The sequence below is a fragment of the Cynocephalus volans genome, chromosome X, assembly GCF_027409185.1.
Source record: "Cynocephalus volans isolate mCynVol1 chromosome X, mCynVol1.pri, whole genome shotgun sequence".
Lineage (NCBI taxonomy): Eukaryota > Metazoa > Chordata > Mammalia > Dermoptera > Cynocephalidae > Cynocephalus > Cynocephalus volans.
Genome location: NC_084478.1, coordinates 34,231,482 through 34,258,784, shown reverse-complemented (window position 1 = coordinate 34,258,784; position 27,303 = coordinate 34,231,482). Strand labels below are relative to the sequence as shown.

At 37.9% G+C, this 27,303-nt stretch overlaps 1 protein-coding gene across 2 annotated transcripts in view; it reads right to left on the bottom strand.

The window, feature by feature from the left end:
* Positions 1-27,303, bottom strand: part of POLA1 (DNA polymerase alpha 1, catalytic subunit) — a 283,541-nt gene that overhangs the window by 58,187 nt on the left and 198,051 nt on the right. For both annotated transcript variants that reach the window (XM_063083538.1, XM_063083539.1), the window contains one exon: positions 1,344-1,440. In XM_063083538.1, coding sequence (XP_062939608.1) covers positions 1,344-1,440 — 97 coding nt within the window. The remainder of the gene's footprint in view (positions 1-1,343; positions 1,441-27,303) is intronic.

Below are 27,303 nucleotides of genomic sequence, written 5' to 3'. Positions count from 1 at the left end.
TAGGGAACAACCTAGGATGGCTAGGTTCAGAAGAAGTAATGGGGGAACAGGTTCTAATATACTAATACTCAGAAAGAGGTAACGGACCTAATAGAAACAGACAATATATTCACCAGAGAATCAGTACTTAATTTTCTCAACTCATAGATGCCTTTAAGAAAAGGTCCTTGGGGGTAAAAGAAAAAGAGCTATTAACAATATTACAAGTAAATATGGGCTAGACATTAGATATGGATGGAAGTTCTAAAATCTAGTAATTAATGGACAGAAGGATTTTCTTCTCTATATAAATTTTACTAATTCATGTAAAATATGCTGCAAAGATAGCCCAAGTCCTGCTGAACATCTAAAGACAAGATACTAATATCCAAACCAACTCCTCCTCTATCAGTCATAAAATGTTTTATATCCAAGGACAGCAAGACCAAGTAAGTCAAGGCATTTTTGAAAATAATTTGAAAACAATGAGACCAACTCAAGGGCAGCATGGTGATTCTTATGTGAGGAAACCCAGCAATATTTGTAGGTTTTTATATGCTGTTGAGGTTGCCTCCAGCCCTAATACCGACCAACAAAATGTTGAATTGATATTCACTGACAAACAACATAAACACTCTGTAGGTAACTAATAAGAAAAATGCGTAAATTTGCCTTTTTTATTTTTTACAGGTAATGTAAAAGTTGTCAATGTGATTTTCAGGTAGGAGAAAAAAACATGCACTTGTCATGACATTTTCAAATAATTTAAGTTATGTAACAAAGCTTTTTTCCAGATCCATTAAGTCCCACAGTGCCTGCAAGTCTTGTAATAAGGAAATGCCGAGTGCAGAGGGTTCCAGGCAGCACCTGATCACATGGGCTGAGGCACCTATACATTCTCTTAGGATGGAGTCAATAAAAGAAATCCACCCCATCCCTCTCTTTCAAAATGAACCTAGGCTTTTAGTGAACAGCAGACACACTCCAGGTCTATTTTTTCGTGGTAATATCTGGTTTTTGTAGGCCCAATGATCACGTTGCCTATGCTTACTTTATTACAATTACTAAACTCTATAGAAAATAGCATTTTCAAAATATAGCACTTAAAGAGTCCTTTTTGTACTGTTCCTCCCCCAAAGCCTTGCTTTAATAGAAAACAATGTGAGACAGGCTGTGGGGGCCAAAGTGGGGATTCCTATGCTACCGCCCCTCATGCAGGGGATCCCTGTGTTCACATATGCCCCCACAGCCTGCTTCTGAGACAGCAATGTGATGCTGCGTGAACAGCCTGACACAGTAGGTCTGGCTTTTATGATGCAAATTTCCACTTTAAACTCAAAGGTAATTACAGTATTTTAACGTACCTTTCTCATGATCGGTAACAAGTTTCTCCAGTGCACACTCCGCATCAAAAATGTACCGGTAAAAGCACAGCTGGGTGTACAGGGACTTGTCAGAATACTGCAATATAACAGAAAATAAATGAATACTACTATGGGGCCGGGGGGGGGGGGGGGGAGTGATGGAGATACTCTTAGCAGAGTGTATTCCCTAATTTCAACTTCCATATCAAGCAGCATTTTTTTAAGGAAGGGGTGAGTAAGAAGGAGAGAATCATACTAATGGTTTGTCCCCTTCGTATACCATATATACCTTTCACAATTCAGAATAAATCCTGCCACTATGGTCAGAGATTACTACTTGTGAAGACTGATTACCCCTGCTATCTAAAAACTGATGTTGTCAAATTGCAAATTCATATGCACCCATGACAATTTGAACTGTTAATTGGGAAAAGTGGTACTGTGCTTCCTAACTGGGACCTGTCCATGTTAGCAGGAAGTTAAACAATTTCTGAAAAGTGTTTAACATATACTGCTATACTATGAGCCCAATTTTATGACTTGTAGTGACAATCCATTGCCTTTGCCAGGGATTGGCTCACAGACACAACACTGAATTAAGCACAGACCCAAGTAACATCTTTACCACTTGCTCTGTACTAATCCTAAGTGGGCAGAGTATGAGCTCTGAGAAGTATCAGATGAAATAACCAAGGTTTTTCATCCCACCCATGTCAAAACATATTTACATGTTGGCAAGTTTTAATCTAAAAACACATAGGAGACATGTCTGAACTATTATTCATTCAGAAAACATATGAGGATACTCCAAAAAGTTTGTGGAAACACAGAATTAAAAGATAATACAAATCTTTCCATGAACTTTTTGAAGTACTCTTGTATACTGAACGCCAATGTTCCTGAGTTTATTTACAGTCACTGTGTATTCTTCTAAGCAACTGTTTCTCATCCTGTGTGGGGAAAAAACACATGTGGTCAATTCAATAACCAATATGAGAATTATGTGGTGAGTCACATTCAAATGTGCTTCTATGTATTTTAAATCAACTGCCCCAGGAATTTTGTTCCATCTTCCTACGAGGTTAGATACTTGGGAAACCCTTGAGTTGGAGAACAATGAGTTAGAGCTTTATTTTCTTTGGGGGTTGGGGTGGTGGTGGTGGTGATGCTACCAAGATGAAACAACTAAACTCTCAGGATTACTCAAATGAGAATCTCAAATGACAAACATGTTGTTCTCCCTTGCTATCTTGGAATAACACACAATTTAACCAATACTGATTGAGCACCTACTGTGCACCAGGTCCAGCATCGTTGATGAGGAATAATGGCTAATTCACATAGTAAGCACTCTAGAGATGTTGGTTGAATGAATGAATCAATGAATGACCACAACAGCCAAGATGTCTGTATAACCCATACAGCAGTGCCAGGTGGCACTCACAGATAGCATGTGACTAGAAACTTAAGGAAAACCACTATCTACAACTGGATATGGAAATAGCACTATTTTTGAGGGGAATCTCTTCAGATAACCAAGTATTAGATTCAAGGATCCTAGCTGGCTCTTAATGATGAAAAGCTATAGTCAACTTAATTGGGTGTAGAAGTTAACTGAAATTCAGTTATTGGACCTCACAATTCACCTTTCTGCTTACTCCATTATAAAACCTGTTACTAAATTTAGTGTATTTTAAATTTCTTTGACCATTACAAATGGTATCTATAAATTTTAGCCTGCAGGAATGAACCTACACGGAGCTATTTATAGTCAGGGCCATTGTCTTTTTTGTGTGTGCCTTCCTTCCATGAGTCTCTTTTTCTTTACCTGAACCTATTTTAAAAAGTATACACCTAGAAGAGTATTTTATTTCTTATTAGCTATTCTACAATATGCATCATCATTATACTATTATACACCAGTTATTTTTAGCGAATCCTGATTACTGCTTCCTGGGGTTAAAAAAAAAAAAAAAAAGGAGGACGACAGCGATTAAGTTATTTGTTTAGTTTTTTAGATTCAGCAGTAATTGCTGGTACACATCTCCCTGACTGCACACATGCTGCAGGTTGAATAGAACACTGAAATTACCTCCTTCATAATAGTTTGTTTTGATAATGTATTGTGTGTCGAGATGATGAGAAACAGTTGCTGTCAATTTGATTAGCCATTATATTTTTATGTTAATTGCCATTATTGGGTCCATTCTGTTTAGTGTCACCATAGAAGCCATACAATGTTAGCATAAATAACAAATTGGAGTAAATTAGGAAGATATATTTTTGCCAATTCATTTTAATTGCCCCTCAGTCCTTCCGTTGGTTAACGCAGCTGTTGACCCATAATAAGCGCTGGGTCAATATAGCTGCTTGTCAATTCAGAAATGCAAAGTGCTGTGTTGCTGGTAATGGATATACAACAACCTTTGCCAGCCAACTGAAGCAAACGAGTGACAACCTACATGAAGGAATAAAGCGTCAGCCACGGAGTTTAGTGACCTGATATTAGTAGGCAGGCTAATTGAAAGTCACTGCCTAAATGGATAAGGAAAATAGGGGAAAAAAATTAAACAGGAGTTATATATTTTTAAAAAATATACCAACACCTCCTGCCCTTTTGATTCCTGACATATTTTGCAATTAGTAAACTGGTTGAAAACAAAAGGCTCTATTAGATTTTCAATGTCAAATATAATTAAGTGGTTTTAAAGAACACATGAAATGGAAAAAAACTACAATTTAAATGAACAAGAATAATACCTACTTTTGTTTTCTTGATTTTGCACCATTAATTTGTGATCACTTGGAGATTTTTTGGTTTATTTTTAAAAAATCTTTACCATCTTTTCTCTTTTGCTTTTGATGATAAATTCTTCTAATCAAGAAACCTGACACCCTCTAGTCTTATCTGAGATCTTCAGTGGTTTTTTTTCTCACACTTAAATGCTCATTTTGACTGTACAAGATTGGATGGAAAATACTTCAAGAAAATAAGATGATATTTTAACATTTCTTTCTCTCTCCAGCTTTCACTTATTGGTTTAAAATGTTCGATTTCTTGCTCTTTCCTTGAAAATTGCACTCAACACAGTGCCTAGGCTTCTTTCAGTTTTCTTTTACAGTTAGAACATCATGTACCAAAGTGGCCGATTGTGATTTAGTAAGGACAATGCTGAGCTGAAATAGCTACTGTATGTATCATGCTCTACATTCACGTTAGTTACTTGGAGTGTTACCAGAGTAATAAGTGTGGGCCATGGGCGCACTCACATGCCTGTATACACATGGGGTAGGGAAAAAATTCTGCTTTGATACCTTGCACAGGGGAGCATTTGGCAAATATTATGGAAGAAATGAAGGGAAAAGGAAAATGTTTTAATGCCACTGTTTTTGATATATTTATTTTGAATCCTGTAATCAGACTACATTAGAAACGATGCAAACTTCATTCTCTCTTCAATCCAAAACTACTTTACAATGAAAAGGCAGTCCTGTTTCCATTTATTGATATTAACTGGTCTCTCTCTTGAGATTTCTGATGAGGCTCTATATCAGTGGTCCTTCACCTGGCTGCACATCAGAGTCACCCTGGGAGCTTTTAAAAAATACTGATGCTCAGACCTCACCCCTGGAACAACTAAATGAGAATGCAGGGTGAAGTGCTGGACATGGGCATTTTTCAGGACTCCCAGGTAGTTCTAGCAGGCAGTCTGAGATGAGAACTGCTGTGCCACATTTACTCGTACTGGAGATGCTTTTGGAACCATGGACTCTGATCCCTCCAACCTGGCTCAAGATAAAGAAATTTACACTAAGCAAAACAGCCTGAGACGTTTTCATGAGAATCATTTTTGAGAGATGCTTGGTTGTTTAAGCAAGTTATTTCAAGATTAGGAAAAGATGTATTTTCTGTTATATAAAACACAGGACAAGGTTAAACTTAACTTGCATTTTTGGGGGGCGAGTTTTGTTGTTCTTTTTACTGAATTACAATATATACACAAAAAGTACACAAACACTAAGTGTACAGCTCATGCACAAAGTAAATACATCAGCACCCAAAGCAAGACACAGAACATCAACAGCATCCCAGAGGCCCCTCCTGTTCCCCTCCCAGCTATTACCCATCTTCCCCCTGATGATAACAATAAATTTGTCTTAATAAACAACAAAAACAACAAAAATCTTTATGTGCATGGAATCATACAGTTTGTACTCTTTTGTTTGTTTTCTTTTTCTCAACATTATGTTTGTGAGATTCATCCATGTTGTTTCATGCAGCAGTTGTTCATTTATTCTCATTGCTGTGAAGTATTCCACTGAATGAATACCTGCAATCAATTTATCCATTGTACAAATGATGGGCATTTAGGTGGTTCCCAGTCTTTTGGCTACTAATAATGGTGCTGCTGTGAATATTCTTGTACATGTCTTTGAGCACATATCTATACATTTCTGTTGATTACAATACCTAGGAGTGGAAACGCTGGGTCAAGGGGTCACAGGGCACACAAATAGTCAGCTTTAGTAGGTAACACCAAACTGTTTTCCAAAGCGGTTGTAGTATCAATTTTCAACTAACTTTCTTTTGAACTGGTTTGATGATACAGTCTTTTACTTTAGTTTTCTATGATTTTTGCACAGGAATTTGCACCTCTTTATCAACTTGAATATAAACGTAACTTGCCCCTGAAGTAAATTCCCTGAGGTATGAAGAGTTGGGCTCATGACCCGAGAGATTATCCACAGCAAAGTCTTAAACTCAAATGATCTTCCATGTACAACCTAGAACATGCAAGGCCTGCCTCTTTGCATCATCAACTGGCAAATCCTCACAGAAATCAAATTCGTTTGGGTTGAGCCTGAACAATATCAAATCAGGAAGGGAAATGGGCTGCCAAAAATCCTAAAATGTACTCCCAAAGTATTCTGATCGTTAAACACCACTGTTCTTCTACTATGAGCACAGATAATCCAGCACTGACTATAACTTTAAAATATAATGAAGGTATATTAAATCCCATTACTCTGCAAAAGTAAAGATTCCGTTAATTCTACAGCATCACAGCATGAACTGGATTCAGAATCCTAAACCCCACTGGCACTGACAGAAACCAAGAGGTACATGTCTAGCAATGGAAAACTGGCTTAGTAGATCTTTTGCTGAAAAATCTCTACTAGCACCCTCACCACACACATGACAGAGTTCCAACCCCTCAAGCCCCCTCTCAAGAGTTCTCCACATGCCCTTCAACCGCCATCACCATCCCCTGCTGCAGTCAGGCAGTGTGTCCTTCCCACCTCTGTGCCCTTGCCCAGGCAATTCTGCTCCTCCTTTCAGGCCTATCCTTCCAGCTTTGCCTGGTTTCTACCTACCTCATCAGACCTCATAGTCAACACCACTTCTCGGAAGCCTTTTGTGCCTCCGTGATTCAGTTTGCTCCACCGACAGACCTAGTCACCTCTCCTCTGGGTCTTCATGGCTCACTACATCCCTCTGGCCTACAGCTCACAGCCTACACAGTCCGCACCGATTTTATCACCCCCTTGCATCTCCTATGATGCGAGCTCCCCTCTGCACTGCTGACGCCTAGGACAGGGCCTGGTGTGCAGCTGGCCATCAACAAATGTTTTTGGAAGGAAGAGATTCAGAAAACCTGTCTCACACCTCTTATTTAGCCTTGACATATTGCCTAATGATACAACATTAGTCCCTTGAATTGATTTCTAATGTTACTTGTGTGTATCTCCCCATGGCAGACTAGAATAGAAAGATCAGAGGTTTTGGCATCAAACTCAATCTGGTTTGAAATTTAGTTCTACCACTTAAAGACTTGGGTGACCTTGGACAAATTGCTTAACCTAGTCACACCTTAATTTCCTCATCTGTAAAATGAGGCTAAAAGAAACCTCTCAGGAATGCTGTAGAGATAATGAGACACCATATGGAAAGCACCTAGCACTGGCACCCAGTACACAGTAGACACACGATAGATCCTGTACATTTCCCAATTAGACTATGAGCTTCTGGAGGGTTTGGATTTGTACATGGTTATAGAACCCAACACAATGCCATACCCACCATAGGTGGTCCAGAAAGCTTTGCCTAAGGAAAGCCTTTAAACTCTTGAATAGGAATTCCCCCTTTTTAATGAATTCATTTAAAACCTGCTATTTCCAAAGTGTTGTACTAAAGATATGCCTTTGGAATTCCAGTACCCCTCAATTTCTGTACACCTTTAGGCCTTAGATAAATTATTAGTCTTGATTATGAAAAGATTGAGATAAGCTTTCCTGTTTTCCCTGCCACTCAATTAAATGACTTATTTTTCTATCCATTTTATTTGCAATATCTATGCTAACTTAGCTGTTTTGCAAATATGGAACAACAGAGGGTGAAAAAAAAATACTGGTTTGCCAACTCCACTGTACTTCTTTGCAAAGGAAATTATTTCCACGGGCTACAGAAATAACTTATTTGGATTACTTCAATTAGTTTTAATACATAACATTGCCACCACTTCATTAATCAGCCGCTTGTGAGGGTTACTTTTCCAAGAAGTCTTTTTGGTAATTTGATTAGAAAGAATGGTGGTGCGCGTTATCATCTGATTCAGTATGTCCATCAAGTAGACAATTTATAGCAAGTTCTTGATAACCATGAGCTTTAAAAAAATACAGTAATTTCTTCATTTCAGAATCCTATTTTTTGTAAGGATGACGTTATTTTTCAAAGTCTTTGGAAACACGTTGCCAAAGCACAGGAAATATTTCTGTGCTTTAAGAGGCATTTCACTCTTTCCCCCTCCCCACAGACACCCCCCCCCCACGAATGATGCAGTAATTAAAACCTAATTATTATCTTCATTTTAAACAAAACCTAAAGTGAATACCAATTAATAACAACATTCTAATGAGCATCTGCTGTGATGAAATTGAATATGAATGTGCTGCAAATTTCGGGTAATTTATTTTTTTTAGGGGAAGTGCCACTGGTCGCATTCTGCTGTTAGAAGATTATATAGAAATGTACACCATTTTCTATCAAGTCATTTCGCACATGGCAATTTCCATCTGAGGAGACAGGGCTGGCTTCAATACTGCAGATGTAGAAATATCCAAATATTGGCCATGGGGTCTTTACTGGGACTGAGAACAATTCAAGGACTGTACTTGGAATATACTGGCCTCCCTCCAAAAGGTTTTCTTTTTTAATGTCATATTTCTAGGTTAACCCTATGCCAAAAAAAAAAAAAAAAAAAAAATAGATTGAATTTGTCCCCTCTCTTACAAGTAAAAATGTATCAACACCACAATGAAAATTTAAATACAAATTTCAAGCCAGAAGAAAGAGTAACACAAAAATAAAGATGTGTAAATCATCACCTTGGATTCTCCTGGAACCTTGAGATGATCCAGAAATATTTACTTATGCTTAAGATAGAGAAACCCTTGAAATCTGAAAGTACTGAGGTAGTCAGCCAAGTTCAGATTTATTTATATCATCACATCAAGAAGCACAATGTGGAGACGGAATGATGTTTTGTAGACTATCATTTCAAACTCCATATCTATGGTATGAACTGGTAGGGATAGATTAGTGTTGTTTAGATGTGTTCCATTTGTGTACCTCAGAGGCTTCTCCAAATGTCTGATTCTGATTTCATTTATTAAAGTATATATTCATTTAAAAAAATTAAAAAGGCACATTCACATGAGCTACATACCAACTTTTAAGACATTTAAGACCTCAACATATTAAATGGTGATCTCAAAAAAATAGATGTTATAAAATTAAAATAGATATCTATATTGATAAAAGTATCATTTATCTGTTTTACAGATGGGGCTTCTACATGAAATCTTGTTTGGAGAAAAGGGTTTCGTTTGTTAGGCAATTTCTAAGATTTCTTTCTAGGTCTAAACTAGATGGAAAACTACAACTTGACTTTGTTTTCTTACTTGCAAAAAGAGCTACTGTCCTTCTTCCTTGGCACATTGACCAAATACATGCATCTTGTTAAAATAAAAATTCTCTACTACTTCTCATCCACCCCCGTCCACAAAAAATAGGCAAAATTGACATCTAGAATGTTTGGTCAGCTTTCTAATACTTTAATAACTAGTCCTTAAGGGTTTGTGATAAGCAAATATCAACAGTTAACAAAATTAATATACATGGCTACTATAAATAAATTGGAGTAATACTTCGGATGAAAACTTAACCTTTTAACTTGACCTGGATGTTAAGGCGAACTCTGGGTTAGGTGACATTCCAGAACAAGTTCTGCTTCAGATGGAGAAGTGGGACAAGGTTGTCATGTCTAACTCAACCACAAGGTGTTAGTCAAAGTCAACCTACCATCACACCATGAATCACCTGGTACTCATCAGAAAGGCAACAAACTGAGAGTCTACTATCTACTACATGCCAGGCACTGTTCTAGATGCTAGAGCTACATCAGAGAACAAAGGAGAAACACTGAAAGACCACAGGAGCTTAGAGTCTGGTGTGGGTGCATCCTCTCCAACACTGCACCACAGTTAAATGCGGATATTTCCATTCATCCACATCTCTCCTCATGTCAACCACTGTCTTTCTATAAATTTTTAATGTCATATATCACTTTCCATTTCCTGACAGAATTATTTGTGTTTCAGTTCTGATGCTACCCTGAGAGGTCTTTGATGGTCATATTCATTTTTTTAATTTCTCACAATATTTTCATCAATATAGCTTTTACAACTAAATTAATTACTCTGTTAACTGGTTATGATAAACAAAAACTTCAAGTCCCTTGCACCTGTATAGTAAGTGATGCTTTTCAAAGCATTCTATCCTCACAACAGCTCTGTGAGGTCAGAGGAAACAGGGATTATTTTCCTTATTTTACAGAGTTCATTAAGGTGAAGTCATTTATCCATGATCCCAGATCTGGTCAGTGAATGGCATAGTTGACATTAGTTTGAAAACCTCTTAGAAAAACTGGTAGAGTCAAAATTAGAATGACTGCTCACAGTTACAATTAAGAAGGCTGCAGACTGCTATTGCTAAATGGCATCTCATATCTTGGCATGAAATGCTGGTTTAGTATTGAGCAAGGTAAAATAAAGTCCATACATACATGATACTTAAAATTAACAGAGCTTTCTTGAATGCTATATATGTTAAAAATCACACTATATTAAAGGAAGGGCTTAATGAAGTTCAGCATGATGATTAATATCCATTTAACACTTTCTAGTTTTCAGATCACTCTCTTGCATTATGCTTTCTCCTATTTATCTTCAATATGTGAACTAGCTATTCTGATTATCCTCATTTTACAGATAAGAAAGCTCAGACTCAAACAGGTTACTGGATTTGCCTTAGGTCATACAGCTAGTAAGTGGCAAGACCCAAGACATGATGCCAGGTTTTCAGTGTCCAAGCCCCTTGATTCTTATTATTATGCCACTTTTTATTCATGCACTTTCAACTCTGTCATTCTCTGTGTTAACTGGTTCTTTTGTGGCTAGTTTTCAACCTCAAATACTTGCTTTGTGTGTCAGAGGTAGTCCATTCACATACACCAGATACCTCCCTCAGGCACTTAGGCTCCGGTGATGTAGTCATGTTGTCACATTCAGGGCAAAGCACACACTGGCCTGGGGGCTAGAGGCAGAGGCTGCAAAAAGAAACTGACCAAGCCAAATAGAAATGCTTTCCAATGTGTACCATTGTTGCCCTAGACACCCAATATCTAATTCTCTCAATTTAATTTTATAATTTTTGCTCACCTTCATTCTGAGTAGTGCCTTTAAAAATTGTAACTTTGTTCGGAAAGATGTCAAAATTTTTGAGTTCTTAGAAGTGAAATTTATGTTCTACGCAGACTCTGTATGTATATACTCGAGGAAGTTTTCATTTGGATTTAGAAATTCCTATTAGAACACAAAGAGGCTTTCCTTTTCTTGGTTTTACAAATGAAAAAACTTAGGCTCAGAGAGGCCAAGAAACTTCTTATTTGTAAATGGGGGGAAAAAAGCACCACCTCAAGGCACTGTTATGATGACTGAATGAAATAATACTGCCAAACACTTAGTATAGTGCCTGGCATACAATAAGTGCTAAGTAACTGGTAGTGTAACTATTAGCTATGTACACTTGCCTTTGGGAAGTTTCCTGAAATAACCCAAACCGGCACTTGCAAGAACTTGACTTTCCCTTTTTAAAATTTTGGTGAATTTCACTCAAGAGCCAAGGCCAAACAATCTGAATAAATCACTGATGATGTAAGCAAATGATAAAAATGATGGGGTGCTAAGACTTCAGTACCAATTATCGTAAAGAAATAAAGACTTACTTGCTAACCTCTTCAATAGGTTGAAATAGGACAAAATACAAGGGTACTTCGAAAGGTTTGTGGAAAAATAGAATTAAAAGAATACGAATCTTTCCATGGACTTTTTGAAGTACCCTCATATTTCCTCGCTTTTAATCTCTTCATAGCTGTGTCAGTTCTGTTTAAGGTGCTGTCGTCTCAAGGATAGGAATAGATCATAAACACCTCAGGACTCCAAACATCCTGGCGTAGAGAGAATGAGGCCAGCAGCATAAGGTCTTTGGAAGAAGGGTGTTAAGTAAAGCCAAGGTAGGGCCGACCTCGTGGCTCACTCGGGAGAGTGCGGCGCTGGGAGTGCAGCGGCGCTGGGAGTGCAGCGGCGCTGGGAGTGCAGCAGCACTGGGAGTGCTGAGGCCGCGGGTTCGGATCCTTTATAGGGATGGCCGGTGCGCTCACTGGCTGAGCACAGTGCCGGCGACACCAAGCCAAGGGTTACAATCCCTTACCGGTAACAATAACAACAAAAAAAAGTAAAGCCAAGGTACTTTAAACTACTAAAGGTAAAAATATGAAATGAAGCAAGTATATTGTGGTTATTAAGAGCACAGACTGTGGAATCAGACTGGGTTCAAATCTTGGCTCTACTCCTTACTAGATATGTTATCTTGGGCAAGGCATCTAACTATTCTGTCTGTATCCTCATCTGTAAAACAGGGATAACAATAGTATCTCATAAAATTATGGTGCAGATTAAATGAGTTTAAATAGAGACAATGCTTAAAACAGTTGCCTGAAACACAGTAAATGGTGTACGTTTGCTTTAAATCTTTTTGTGGGGTTAAATTTGGCTACAACAAACCCTTAATGTACCTCTACAGGCTTTGCTTTTGTTCTAGACTCTTTACATGTCAGTCTATGAGAAGGTTATACACCTTCCTTATAAGCTACTATGAGACAGAAATTGTAGCTATGAATGACTAATAGATTCATAGAACAGCACCGACTCACGTACCTAACAACAAACTGAAAAAGAATGAGGCTGAGGAATACTGAAGAAATGGTGGTCCTATTTTGCGGGGAGAGGGGCTCCAGTTATCCTTTAGCAGAAAGTGAAGAGGCAGATTTTGGAGAAGGCTTTGCTCACTATCCTCAAACCTTTTCTTTTTGATATAATTTAATCTTACATTAACAATAAAGGGTAAATATATAAAATAGTGATTAACTGTGTAACTTCTAGAGTCAGACAGACTGCTTCAAATCCTAGTTCTGACATTTACAGTAGGCAGAGTTCTGTGATAAGTCACTTAACCTCTCTAAGCCTCAACTTACCCATTTATAAAACATCCATTGCAGTGTTGAGAGGATTACATCAGATAATGCTTATAAAGTATTTAGCACAAGTCTACTGTCTGGCACATAGTAAGCACTCAACTCACCTTAACTATTTATTTGTTATACTCTGTAATACCCTTGCCCTGATGCTAAGATACCCATCACCACATTTTAATGTTTCTGAAACAAAGATTTGTCTTACCCTTACTAACTATTCCTTTCTTTTTCCCTGAAACAGTTACCAAATCAGTGGTACATCCTTATAATTGGTGAAGAGAGGAATACAGTAGGCATAAACAGATTTAACATTTATGCCTTCCTTGTCCTCCTATTTCATTAGTTAAGATTCAGTTCTTGTTAATATTCAGTTCTACTGGTCAGACTACATTGGCCATTATCCTTTTCTAGCCAGCTCAGTCAATGAAATAAATTCATATAACCTAACCCTAAACATGGCTCCTAGGCTCTACGGCCACAGATTCACTATCTTAACTAGCCATTGTAAAAAGAGATAAGTAATTCTCTTACTGAGATCATTTAGTGGAGTCCAATGCTTTGCATTTACTATAGGAAATTTAAGGCAGCTATTAACATAATTTAGTTACTGAATCATGGTAGATTTTTCATGATTTTTCTCAATGACATTGTGTATAAGAAGCTATTCAGTAACAAGTCACTGCAGGTATACTTTTCAAATGTCAGCAAATTAATTTCAAAAAACAGTTACAAAACAGTAACAAAAGGAAGGGTATTAACATACATGCATGTGTAATTCACTAATTCCTTATTTAAATTCTTCCAATTTGCCAGAATAATACTAGCACTACAAAAACAGAGCCAACGAAAAAATGGTTTGGCTGCTCTTTGCCTTTTCTTTTTAGAGTGCGTTAGAAATTACAGTATTAGACACCTGTTTAATTAGAAACTAGGTTTGCTTGTATACAAGATCTGGTCTTTCCTACTGAAAGCTTACCCAGGCTGCCTTCTACATTCAATAAGAAACCAAACCGTTCTAAAGAGAAGTGTTTGAAAAAAAAGCTAATGTACTTTCCTTGTAATAAAATGCACAGCCATGAATGTGTTCTCTCTCAACTACTTTCTCCTAAAAGAAAGGAAACTCTCCTTTCCTATAACTTGTTTCTTAAGCTTTTGAAACTGAAGGAATTTAAAAATTGTTTGGCAAAATGAGAAAAACAAAAACAAAAAATCTGCCCAGGCCATACATCTCCCCACTCTAAGTCCAAAGCATGGGAAGCCCTTTGATAATATATCCTATCCCATTAAAGCTCTCTGTTCCCTTTTTAAATTGTTCTCAGGATCCTGTGATAGGCTTAATTCCAGCCTCAACAGATTCAGATCCCATTCCACTGTTAATTGTTCTGCCTTACCTACCATGCTCTATCACATACTATCTGGGGTTTGAACATAAAGTTCAAGGATCAACAGTTAACTATTCCTTAGTTCTTTAGCCTATGTTTATGCCTACATCTTATCTGATTCCTTGGCAAGTTGCGCCGACATGAAAAAGTACCTTGTTTCTTCTGTTTTACTCTTGGCTCTAATTGTTCTGTAATCCTCCATGACTATAACAGAAGTGCCTCAATTTGAGCTCTAGCAGTTCAGTTTCTCTCAAATCAATTTTTACTGCCCACATATCTCACTTGAAGGTCTTGCACATTAGTCACTACCACCTTGGATATACACATTGAGGCAGATAATCCATGTCTTCATTATTCCCCTTTTTAGCCTTAGCTACTTCACTTCTCAGCAGTTTTCCCACCATCAAAGTAAGAAAAAGTAACATAATTCCCTGAAATATGGTACTGGCACATAGTAGGTTCAATAAACACTGTTGCAATATTGAATAAATAAAGAAGGAAATCAGTCAAGTGTTGCTGTTAGCAATATTCTAAAAGTTTAGAAAGATGGGAAGTGGAGACAACTGGTTAAAAATTCAAGTTCTCATTATCTGTGAATTTCATTTGTCTTGGTAAGTGGCTTTCAAACATTTTCTTAGTAACCTCATGAATAAAACAGATAAAAGTAGAAATACTCCAGGGATGTCTATGGGTAAGATCTGGAGCCTCACCCACCGAATGCAGCTTCAACCACTTTTTAATGCTAGTAAAAATACCATGAGGTGTACCAAGAAGGTAGGAACTAGAGCTTTATGCTCTCCAATAGGCCAGAAATGAAAAGGGCAAACTGATACATCATCAGCTGAAGATGAGGATGTGAATTTGCTAAGCCAAGTATGAAATGGTATATAATCACAAACATTATAAAATAAAATAATAGGGAAAAACATCTTTATAGGAATATTATTCCCCTTCAGAGCTAGCTAGCATAGGTGGGCGAGGCCTTCAGCAGAAGCCTGAGCCTTCCATCATCCACGGCCTGTAGGAGACTCCACTGTAATCTCTTTTGCCTTGCTCAGATACAATGTTTAACATTTGTGAACATAAAATAACCTTAACCAGTAATTTTACGCCAGGAGGACAAAAAGAACTTGACTAAAACTAACCTATATTTTCAATTATTATTACAAAAATTTAGAAATGGTGCCCTTTTTTTAATGGTCTGTTTGTTTTGAAATGATCACCCTTAACCAACAGGAAGGGATGTTTGAAAGGGGTTTTGGAATGCTGGCTATTGTGAGATAAAGAGAAAACAAATCAGAATAGAGATTCTTGTGTTCCCTATGATGCTATTTATGCTCCCCCTCAATAAACAAGATAGAAGAATGGTAACTATCAGGAAATAGATGCCTGTACAGACAGTCCCCAACTTACAAAGGTTTGATTAAGATTTTTCAACTTTACAATGGTGCTTCCAGCAATGTATGTTAATGGTGAGTACCCATACAACCATTTCGCTTTTCATTTTCAGTACAGTATTCAATAAATTACATGAGGGCTGTCCAGTTGCTCAGTTGGTTAGAGCGCAGCCTTATAACACTGAGGTCACGGGTTCAGATCGCCATACTAGCCAGCTGCCCCCCCACAAAAAAAAAAAAAGAAAGAAAGAAAAAGAAAAAAAAAAGAGATATTCAATACTTTGTTATAAAATAGGCATTGTGTTAGATAATTTTGCCTAACTGGAGGCTAATGTAAGTGTTCTGAGCACGATTAAGGTAGGCTAAGTTAAGCTATGATGTTTGGTAGGTTAAGTGTATGAAATGCATTTTTGACTTAAGATATTTTCAGATTTACTGGGAGGCAACTCCATCGTAAATTGAGGAGCATCTGTATTGCATAATAGGACATAGAGCTCCTGAACACTACCATTGTCAAAAAAACATACTGCTCCAAAAATCCAGATTCTCCTATTCAAAACATTATTTGAGTGATTAGAACTTGCTTGAGTGGCCTGACACTCTGATGTCCAAATCTATTCTACCCATTTTTTAAGCTAGCCTTAGGAAAGACCTTCCTCTGTTTTTTGTTTTGTTTTGTTTTTATTCAGGAGGTTGTTTTGTTTTTCTTTGTACTTTAGCAATGACAATATTAACATTTTGCTCCCTAAGAGAGATTTTTGTCAGTTGGGATACTTTCTCCTTGGTGTGGATTCCTGGACAAAAAGTTTAGCTGGGGCTCCCAGAGACACATCTACTTAGGTGTGCCTTGTTTTCAACATGGCAGCTTTGGGAATTAATTTATGATGACCTCAATGCTGAACATATAATTCATGGAATTTCTTTGTAAAAGGAGTACTGCTTGCTCTGTGTCTCCACATATACCCTTATACCGGAAATGATTTATCTTCGAAGCAGAGTTATATCTTCTTATCAACAGGCCACGGAAGTTCAATTTTCTTTAAATCTTACTTTTACAATTATCACACATAAAACTGACAGGTGGAGGGTGTGTATGAACAGTTCTATGACTTGTAACACACGTAACACCCACCATAATCAGGCTACAGAACAGTCCCACCATCTCCCAAAATTTCCTCATGCTGCCCCTTTGTGGTCACACCATTCTCAAACCCATTACAACCACTGCTCTGTTTTCCACCATTACAGTTTTGTATTTTCAAGAATAAAAAATTTATTTTGGTCATATAAACCAAATCATACAGTAGGTAGGCTTGAGTCTGGCTTCTTTCACTCAGCATAATCTCTCTGAAATCCATCCAAATTCTTGGATGTATCAGTAGTTCCTTCCTTTATATTGCTGAGCAAAATACTCCATGGTATGAAAGTACTACAGTTTGTTTATTCATTCACCCATTGACAGGTTTTGAGCTGCTTTCAGTTGTTGGCTATTATGAATTCAGCTGCTATAAATATTCGTATATAGTTTTCTGCACGAACATAAGTTTGCATTTCTCTAGGGTTGCTGGGTCATATGGTAAGCATATATTACTCTTTATAAAAAACTGTCAACCTTTTCCAGGGTGGCTGTATCATTTTACATCCCGCCAGCAACATATGAGGGTTCCTGTTGCTCTGCATCCTCATCAGCATTTGGTATTGTCAGTTTTTGTATTGCAGATATTCTAATGGTAACTTGTCATGGTTTTAATTTGTAATCTTGCTGTGCTAGTGATGTTGAACATTTTTTTCACATTCTTCTCATCATTATATGCCTTATGGTGAAGAATCTGTTCAAGTCTTTTGTTTATATTTATACTGGATTGTTTTCTTAACTGTTGAGTTTTAAGAGTTCTTTACATATACTGGATACAGGTCCTTTGTTGAATATGTGATTTGTAAATATTTTCTCCCAGTCTGTGGCTTATCATTTTCTTCTCTCAACAGTATCTTTTGCAGAGCAAAGGTTTTTAATTTTGCTGAGGTCCAGATGACTAATTTTTTTCTTTTATGGATCATGGTTTTGGTGTCCTAAGAACTTTTTGCCTAACCCTAGATCATGAAGATATTCTCTTTAATTACTTCTTAAGGTATTATAGTTTTACATTTAGACCTGTGATACATTTGGAGGTAATTTTTGTATAAGGTATGAGTTTTAGGTTAAGTTTCATTTTTTCTGCATATAGATGTCCAATTTCTCCAAAATCACTTTTTTTAAAGCTTATTTATTAAAATTATTTTTTTTACTTTCTATGATGTTGTTGCAGAGCAGTTGGGGGAAAGGCAGAGAGGGGAAGGAGGAAGAAGTAGGAGGGGTGGGGTTGAGGCCTGTGGCACCCCCCTCATTCCTGCAGGGGAGACCAGGGGGCTTCTAGCAATGTCTTAGTCATTGCTGGGCTCGTTGCAGGTGTTGGGGGTGTGTGGCTGAGGCCCTTGGCCCCCCACCACCCCAGCTCTGGAAAGCCCAGGGTGCTTTTTGCGCCAGCTTGGTGGTCCTCACTAGGCTGGGTTGGGTGTCAGGGGGGTGTGGCCGAGACCCTTGGCCCCCAACCGCCCAAGCTCAGGAGACCCCAGGGTGCTACCTGCGGTGGCTTGATGATCATCGCTGGTCTGGGTGTCGCGAGTCATGGCTGAGAGCCCCAGCTCTCCCCACTTTCTGACTTGGTAGCTCAGAGTACTTCCAGTTCTTCTAGGTGTTATAGGTGTTCTTTGGTGAAATGAGCTTTACTAGTTACTATCAAACTCTGTCTCTGGTTGTGGGTACTCTGTTTTTAATTTCAGTTCTATGTTGGATTATTTGCTGTTCCCACCACTTAAACTCTGTGCTGGAATTAATTTCTTATCCTTTGCTTACTTCTAAAACGGGGGAACTTCCTGTGGGGACCAGTACTTGAGTTGTGTAGTTGAACTAAATTGCTGATTTGCTGCTGATTCCCTGGGGAAGGCTTTTTGTGCAGCTCAGGTTTTAATGGTTGACTTTATAGGTACTTTCGGCTCTCGTGAGATCCAGTACACCTGGGTTGTGTAGAAACTCTGGTCTGGGCCTGAGCCTTTTCAGCAAGCTGCACCCCGTGCAGTTCTATATTCCCAGTCTCCACTGAATGAACCTACGCTGATTAGAGGGCAGATCAGCTGTCCCTGCTGTGCCCCAGTGTTCTTCCAGTGGGCCCGCTCCCACACCACCCATGCTCCAAACACTTCTCATGGTGTGGGCCATGGGCTGGTCCCCTGCGATAACTCACTGGCCACTCTGAGTGGCTCCTTTTTTTCAGTTGTTGTGGCTCCTCATTCCTATGTGGATCCACGGAAACCCTGTTTGTAGTCTTGCTGGCCTGGGGGCCACCAAGACCCTCTTCTCCCTGCAGCCCCCAAGCAACTTCAACCAAAGGGCACAGCTGCAGCTTTTGCCAGCTCCTGCTCCATATGCTCAAACAGTTGGAGCGGTTCTTTTTTTCTCTCATCATGGCTTCTCCCGCATTCATGCACTCTGTAGGTTTCTCCTCCTCTTCCCCTGAGCTCCAACAGCCCCAGCTTGGTTGTCATTGCTTTTTAATAGTTGTAAATTGGTTGATTTGTGAGAGAGAATGACGCTCGGGACCATCTATTCCGTCATCTCTCCAACATCACTTGTTGAAAGGACTACTGTTTTTCCATTAAATTGCTTTTGCATCTTTGTAAGAAATCAAATGAGCATGCTTATGTGAGTTTATTCTCTCTATTCTCTTCCATTGGTCTAGGTGTCTATCACTTTGTCAGTCATACCCTATCTTGATTACTGTATAAAGCTGGGCATTAATGCTTCCAACTCTATTCTTCTTTTTACCTATGAATTTAATTTCTTTAACAAGATATAGTATTGGACTACTGAGGTTATCTATTTCATCTCGGATGAGTTTTATGTTTGTGGTTTTCAAGGAATTAGCCTATTACCCCTAATCTATTAAATATGTGTAGTATTCCCTTACTATCCTTTTAAAGTCTGTGGGGGGTCTAGCATTCTGGATATTGCTAATTTGTATCATCTCTTTTTAATCTTTGTCAGCCTTATCAATTTTACTAATCTTTTCAAATAGCCATATTTTGGCTTCATTGACTTTCTCTATTCTTCTGTTTTCACTTTCATTAATTTCTGTTCTCATCTTTACTATTTCCTTCCTTCTACTTGCTTCGGTATTATTTTGCTCTTCTTCTTTTTTTTTTTTTTTTTTTTTTAAGGTGCAAACTTAGATTACTGATTTGAGGCCTTTTTGTTTTTCTAATATAAACATTTAATGATATCAACTTTCCTCTAAGCATTGCTTTAGTTGCATCACACTATTCTGTCTGGTTTTTCACTTTCTCTGTTAATCACCTGATTCTTATAGCATGATTACTTAATTCTTACCTGTCAAATTAACTGGCTTATTTTACCAGCTGGGTGACTATACAATACCTTGACACTTGCTATTTGAGTATTTTACTGATTTTGTGTGTCCATAATGAATAAATAATGGTGTGAGCATGCAAATATTGATAATTGGCCTATTTTGTATTACAGTATGTAATACTGTGACTCTTATTGTTTGATATGATGCATTTTCATTTTCACCCAGTTTGAAATGTTTTCTAAGTTTCCTTAAGACCTTCTCTTTGACCCATGGATTATTTAGAAGTATGCTGTTTAATTTCCAAGTACTTGAAGATTTTCCTATTATCTTTGTTTTATCGATTTAATTCCATTATGATTGAAGAATATAATTTGTATGATTTCAATTCCTTTAAATTCATTAAGGTTTGTTTTATGACCGAGAATATGGTCTTTCTTGTTGAATATTCCACATGCTCTTGAAAAGAATGTGGAGAGTGCTACTGTTGAGTGGAGTGTTCTAACCTAACAGTAAGATCCAGTTGGTTGTCAGTTCCACTATATCCTTAGTGATTTTAGGTCCAGTATTTCCATCAATTACTGAGAGAGAAATGAGACAGTTACCAAGAATATTTGTGGGTTATCTATTTCTCCTTTCAGTTCTGTCAGTTTTTGCTTCAGGTATTTTGAAGCTCTGTTGTTAGGTGCGTACAATTTGAGTATTGTCTGCTCTTCATAGTAAATTAGTTAATTTATCATTACTTAATATTCTCCTTTATCCCTAATCATTTTCTTTGCTCTGAAGTCTAATTCTCTGCATTAATATATCCATCCTAATTTCTTTTGATTAGTGTTTGCATGGCATACCTTTTGCCATTTTCTATGTTTAACCTACCTATAGCATTATATTTGAAGTGAGTTTCTTGAAGACACCTTACAGTTGCATCATTAAAAAAATCCATTCTGGAAATTTGTTTTTTAAATTGGTACATACACATTTAGACCACCTACATTTAATGTTGTCATTGATATGTTTGGATTTGGGTCTACCATTTTATCATTTGTTTTGTTTCTTGTATTTTTCCTTCCTCTTTCCCTTTTCCTGCACTTTTTTGGGTTGTTTGAACATTTTACCTATTGTGTTTTTGATATTTCTTTTTGGGGGGCAGCCAGCAGGTATGGGGATTCGAACCCTTGACCTTGGTGTTATAACACTGTGCTCTAACCAACTGAGCTAACTGGCCAGCCCTAATAACATTTCTTCATACAGTTTATAGTTAAGGATTCAATGTACATACTTAGAAATGAAATTTTACTTCAAGTGGAATGTAGAAACCCATATATGGGCAGGCTGGTTAGCTCAGTTGGTTAGAGGACGGTACTGATAACACCAAGGTCCAGGGTTCAATCCCTGTACCAGCCAGCTGCCAAACAGACAAAATCTGGATAGGCTCCTTTTCCCTCCCCGCTTTATGTTATATATGTATATATATGTTATATATTACATCTATGTACATTGAAACCTCATCAGACAATGCTATAATAATTTTTGTTTTCACCTGTAAAATATATTTCAAAGAACTCAACAGGCCACAAATACTTAGCATTTTGGTTGCTCTTCATTTTATTTATTTATTTATTTAATATATATAAGGTTTTTGGGGGAGGGGGCAGGTCAGTATGGGCATCCTAACCCTTGACCTTGGTGTTATCAATACCACACTCTAACTAACTTAGCAAACCGGCCAGCCCTCTTCCTTTATTCTTGATGTTCCAAGTTTCCTTCAGTTATCATTTCCCCTTCTCTCTGAATAACTTCCTTTAGCAATTCTCAGAGCAGACCTACTGGCAATGACTTCTGTTATTCATCTGAGAATGTTTTTCATTTCACCTTTACTCCTGAAGAATACTTTTTGCTGGATATAGAAATCTGGGTAACAATTCTTTTAGTACTTGCAAAACACTGTTCTACTTCCTTTGGCCTCCATCATTTCTGATGAGAAATATGTCATCTTTTTAAATTATTTTCCCTTATAATATGCCATTTTTCTCTGGCTGCTTTTAAGATTTTTTCTTTTCTTTTTAACAATTTGATTATGATGTGTCCGGGAGTGGATTTCTTTGTATTATCCTATTTGGGGTTCACTGAGCTTTCTGCATCTGTGAGAAGTTTATGTCTCTTGCCAAACTTGGGAAGTTTCCAGACATTATTTCTTCAAGCATTTTTTTTTTTTTCAGCCCTGTGCTCCTCCTCTTCTTTGGTACTCCAATGGCATGAACAGAGTCCCCAAGGCTCTGTTCTCCCCTCCACCCCATCTTTTTCTCTCTCTCCTTCATACTGGATAATGTTGATTGATCTATTTTCAAGCTCACTGACTTTCTCCTATCATCTCCTTTTTGCTCCTGGGATCATCCAGTGTGTTTATCTTGGTTATCATATTTTTTTGGGTTCTAATATATCCACCGGACTCTTCTTTATATCTTTTATTTCTTTGCTGAGACTTTCTATATTTCATTCACTTCAAAAGTGTTTACCATTACTTGTTGGAACATTTGTATAATAGCTGCTTTAAAGTCTTTGTTATATAATCCTAATATTGGTGTCATCTCAGCATTGACATCTTTTGATTGTTTTTTCACCCACGCAAATTGTATTTTCCTGGTTCTTCTCATATCAAGTAATTTTGAATGGTATCCTGGACATTTTGAACAGTATGTTATGAGTCTATGGAGATTGTTGATATTTTCATCTTTTTTTTTTTGTCTTTTTCGTGACCGGCACTCAGCCAGTGAGTGCACCGGCCATTCCTATATAGGATCCGAACCCGCGGCGGGAGCGTCACCACGCTCCCAGCGCTGCACTCTCCGAGTGCGCCACGGGCTCGGCCCGATATTTTCATCTTAACAGGCAACTGACTTCATGAAGTTTGGGCTAAGAGTTCCAGTCCACTTTCTGTGGTGCACATGTCAATTCAGTTGTCACAACTTCTGTAGTGCTTTTTAGATCTGTCCCATGTGTGTACTATCCACTAGTCAATCTGGGTTCTGAGTGGTGATCTTTATTTCAGTTCTCAAAGTCCTTGGTATGCTAATTAGAATTAGACCTTTCCCTTCCACAAACCCAGGAATTTATAAACAATTTTATTGGGCTATTTTCCCTGAAGTCCTGTCTGTGATCTCCCTAGTACCTTCTAGTTCTCTGCAGCTAGCTCCTATTTTCAGCTTTAGTTATTCAACTTTGTCACGAACTTCTGTGACTGTACCCAATTGGGACCAATGGATAGGAAGACAGAGAAAAAGGGGGGGGGGGGGGTTAGGGTTTTCCTTCCCAGAAATTGGCTCCTGCTAATGACCACTTCAGCTTTTATTGCCACTATAAGATCACTTGGGGACTGAGTCATGAGAAAAGGAAAAAAAAATAAAACCTCAAACCCAGAGGAATTTTATTTTCTCTGGGTGTTAAGAGTTCCCTTTGCCACTATTTATTTCTCCTGGAGTGCTCTCTGTCTGTAGATTGGTGCCCACACCCAGTTTTAGTCTGTGTTGCATTTGGGCAGGAGGATACTGGGGGGAAATGGCAAACTCAATGTTGGTTTGATGGTACTTGAAATCTATGCTTCATCCCTAATCTACCTGCTACTATTTACTTTTCAGAGTCTTCATGAAACTGCTCTCTGCATTCTGTCCAGGTTTTACAGTTGCTTTCAGTTGGAGAGACAAGGAGAAATATTCTTACTCCATCTTACTTGGAACTGAAATGCTGGCAGAATTTGACACCAGATTTTTCATCTTCTGGGAATACTTCTCCAACCCACATTCACAACTTTAAGATCTGGATCAAAATTTATATCTTCTATGAAGCCTTACGTTACTAAATCTACTTTACCCTATCTCTTCAGCACTGATGTATTACTTCTGTAATATATTGTTATTTTTCAAGATTTTTTTTGTTTCAAATGTCTGTGCTTAGTTCCTCATATTGAAAGTGCATAAGGGCAGAACTCATGGCTTCAAAACCTTTTTGTTTTTCCTGCATTTTAGACGAGCATTCTGGAGATAGACAATATTCAATAAGTTTAATTATCTGGTTGACAGATATTCCAATCAGTCTCTTTAAAAATAAGAGTGGCTTTGTACATTATGAGGACAAGGAGAGAACAATGAAGTAGAGAGAAAGTAAGGCGCTAGTTAATCATCAAGACAAAACAAGGTGCAGTGGTTCTGTTATACCACTTGTTTTGAAAATGGTAACTTATTCCAATGCCATTGATATATCAGGGAACAATTTGAACATAGCGTGAATTTCATGTTTTCTTATGCATGATTTTGTCTGTGAGAAATACTAGATGAATGCAGAAAACTGTCCCCGGATGAACCAAGTCACACAGGAATATATAAAACTTACGCGCACACACGCCTCAAACATCGATCAGCACCTCAGTTCACTGTGTGTGTTATGAGCTACACTAATCCACATCTGGTGTTTGTTACAGTTTTCCTTCCAATTTCAGATAACCTTCCATCCTCCACTTCACCATGACTCACAGCTGTAACCCTTCTGATGTCCACTTACATAAGCAAACTTCAGGTCTTTTTTTAGGGTACAGTACCATATTTATTGTAGTATTTATGTATTTCTTAGTTATTTTAAATATATAAAACTATGCCACTGTTTTCATTAGGTTCCTGTATTCTTTTTTATGCATCACTGATGAAGTATTTTTGTGTTGTGCCTTAATGTCTGTGTTTTTTCCATAAATTGCATGGTTGTCATTATGTGATTTTCCATAACTTGGTGATTTTTAGGAACACACATGTTGCTTTAGAGGAGAACTGAGTATAAATGAAAGGAGAGGGAAGAGTGGTGGAAGGACAGGCATAAGGATAAAAACAGGGAACAGGATATGGAGCATATTCCCAATTCTTTCTTAATTTCAAGATTTGCCCCAGAAGATTTTCCTTTGATCTATAATCATCCAAATAAAGAGTGTAGTGTGGCACCACTAAACTGGAGTCTGAAACCTAATGAAACCATAGATTAATTTGCTCTGAAGATTCAACTTCAGCCTACTGTTTTGAAGTAGAAGCAACATAGCTTCCTGAGGCTTTTTCCCCTAACATCCCTAACATTTGAGTATCTACTAAATAGATTGTTTAGGAAAGAGTAGGAGAAGCCACCAAACTCTCCAGCTTCTAAGTAGAAAAAGCAAAGAAAAGAAACCCACAAGACTGTCTTCTGTCTCATCTTCACCTATTTATATCCCACTGATCTTACCAGTCTTAGCTTATATCTCACCTTTTCTATGCAATCTTCTCTCATCTTCTCCTTCTCCAACTACTTATGTGCATGTTTACACTAAAAATTAGTACAACAGTTGTTAATTACTTCCCAGCACCCCTTCAACACACCTGCATATGGACAAACACATACCCATCTGAGACAATGGCTCATTCCAGCTGTGATTCTTATGATTTTCAGGGATCTGTGCATGTGTGTGTAGGGAGGTAGGTGTGTGTGTTGCAGGGGGAAGAGGGGGGCAGATCTGTCTCTGGTCCAGAAATTCTGCCTCATTGGCTAGACTGTGTGTTGAAAGTTGAGCACAACTCACTTTTTTCCAAAAGCCTGTTAAAAGCAAGGATACTGCTATGCCATGTGGGGTCCACAGGCAAGATATTATGTGTCTCTTGCATAGCAAACAGTCAACTATTAAGTCTGTGTTTAGGAAGAACCAGTGGTTTGGGTAAGGAGTCTATGCATTTATTTACCTTGAGAATTACTCATTTTTAGGTGAATAATTAAATATATTAGAATTCAATTCAGAATCACTATACTGCAGGAAAGAATCTCTCCTCCATTTCCTTCTATATAATAACATGGGAAAAAAAGATCTCAGTAGCAAATCCTATCAGTTTTAACTTTAAAACGCATCCAATATCCAATCACTTCTCATAAATTTCCCTGCTATCCCTCAGGCCCAGCTGCCATCATCTTTTGCCTGTATTACGGCAGTCAAAGCAGTCTACTTAAAGTAAGACCATGGCACTCTGCTCAAAACTCCCAAATAGCTCCCTATCTTCCCTAGAATATAAGCCGAAGTCCTTATGATGGCTTATATGGCCCTCCTTGATCTGTTTCCACCCCCTGCCCCCATCTTTCTCACCTTACTTCTTACTCCTCTTCCTATAATTCATTCATCTCTTGCCACACTGGCCTTTTTGCTATTCCTTAAATATGTCAACCACCCTCCTATCTCAGGACCTTCATACTTGCTGTTTCAGGCCCCTTATACACACTCTTCCTCCACATACCTGCAAGGCTCACCATCTCACATCTTTCTGGCCTTTTATCAATTACTGCTTCAAGGACAATTTCCCCAACCCACTCTACATAAATTAGCAACCCCCACCTGCATCATCATTATGATCTTCCTCACACAGCTGAATTCTTCTCCACAGTACTCTGTCACCACCTGCCATGTCACATAATTATTGTTTATTATCTGTCTCCCCACATGGAATGTAAGTTCCATGAGGACAGGAACTTAGTTTAGCTCCTTGCTGTATCCCTAGTTGCTGTACCAGTGTTGGCCCAGAGTAAGTGCTCACTAAATTTTTGTTGAATGAATTTGGAATATATAATAAGTAACATTATTTGTAACTATGACCCCAAAACATAAAATGGTCTCTGCTTGGTATTCCAAGGTAGACATATCCCATCCAAAGGTTATTATCTTCAAGGTTACACTTGAAGGAAGAAATAATTCAAAAATTATCAAGGATACAAAAAGACGCTGACAGAATGATGGTAGAACGATGGAAGATAGCATGGAGGGCCTGCACATGGGCACCCTTCCTTGAAGCAGACTGAACTGCATCTGTTTACATCTTTGGTGGTCTTTCTGTTGAATGCTGAACTACATATACCAAAATGCCTCACAAAATTTTGTTACAGCATTTTACAGTACCACTTCTACAAAGTAAAATTCAGTGTTTGTGATTAAATTGAATCAGTGGGGGTGCTGGTGAAGAATGTCCTGCATAGCAACTCCTGTATGTTTACCCAGACTATGTTTGTATTAACCAGGTCTGGCTTTCCAGTGAGTTCCTTGTGTTTCTAAAATGAGAAACAGAGAGCCACACAAT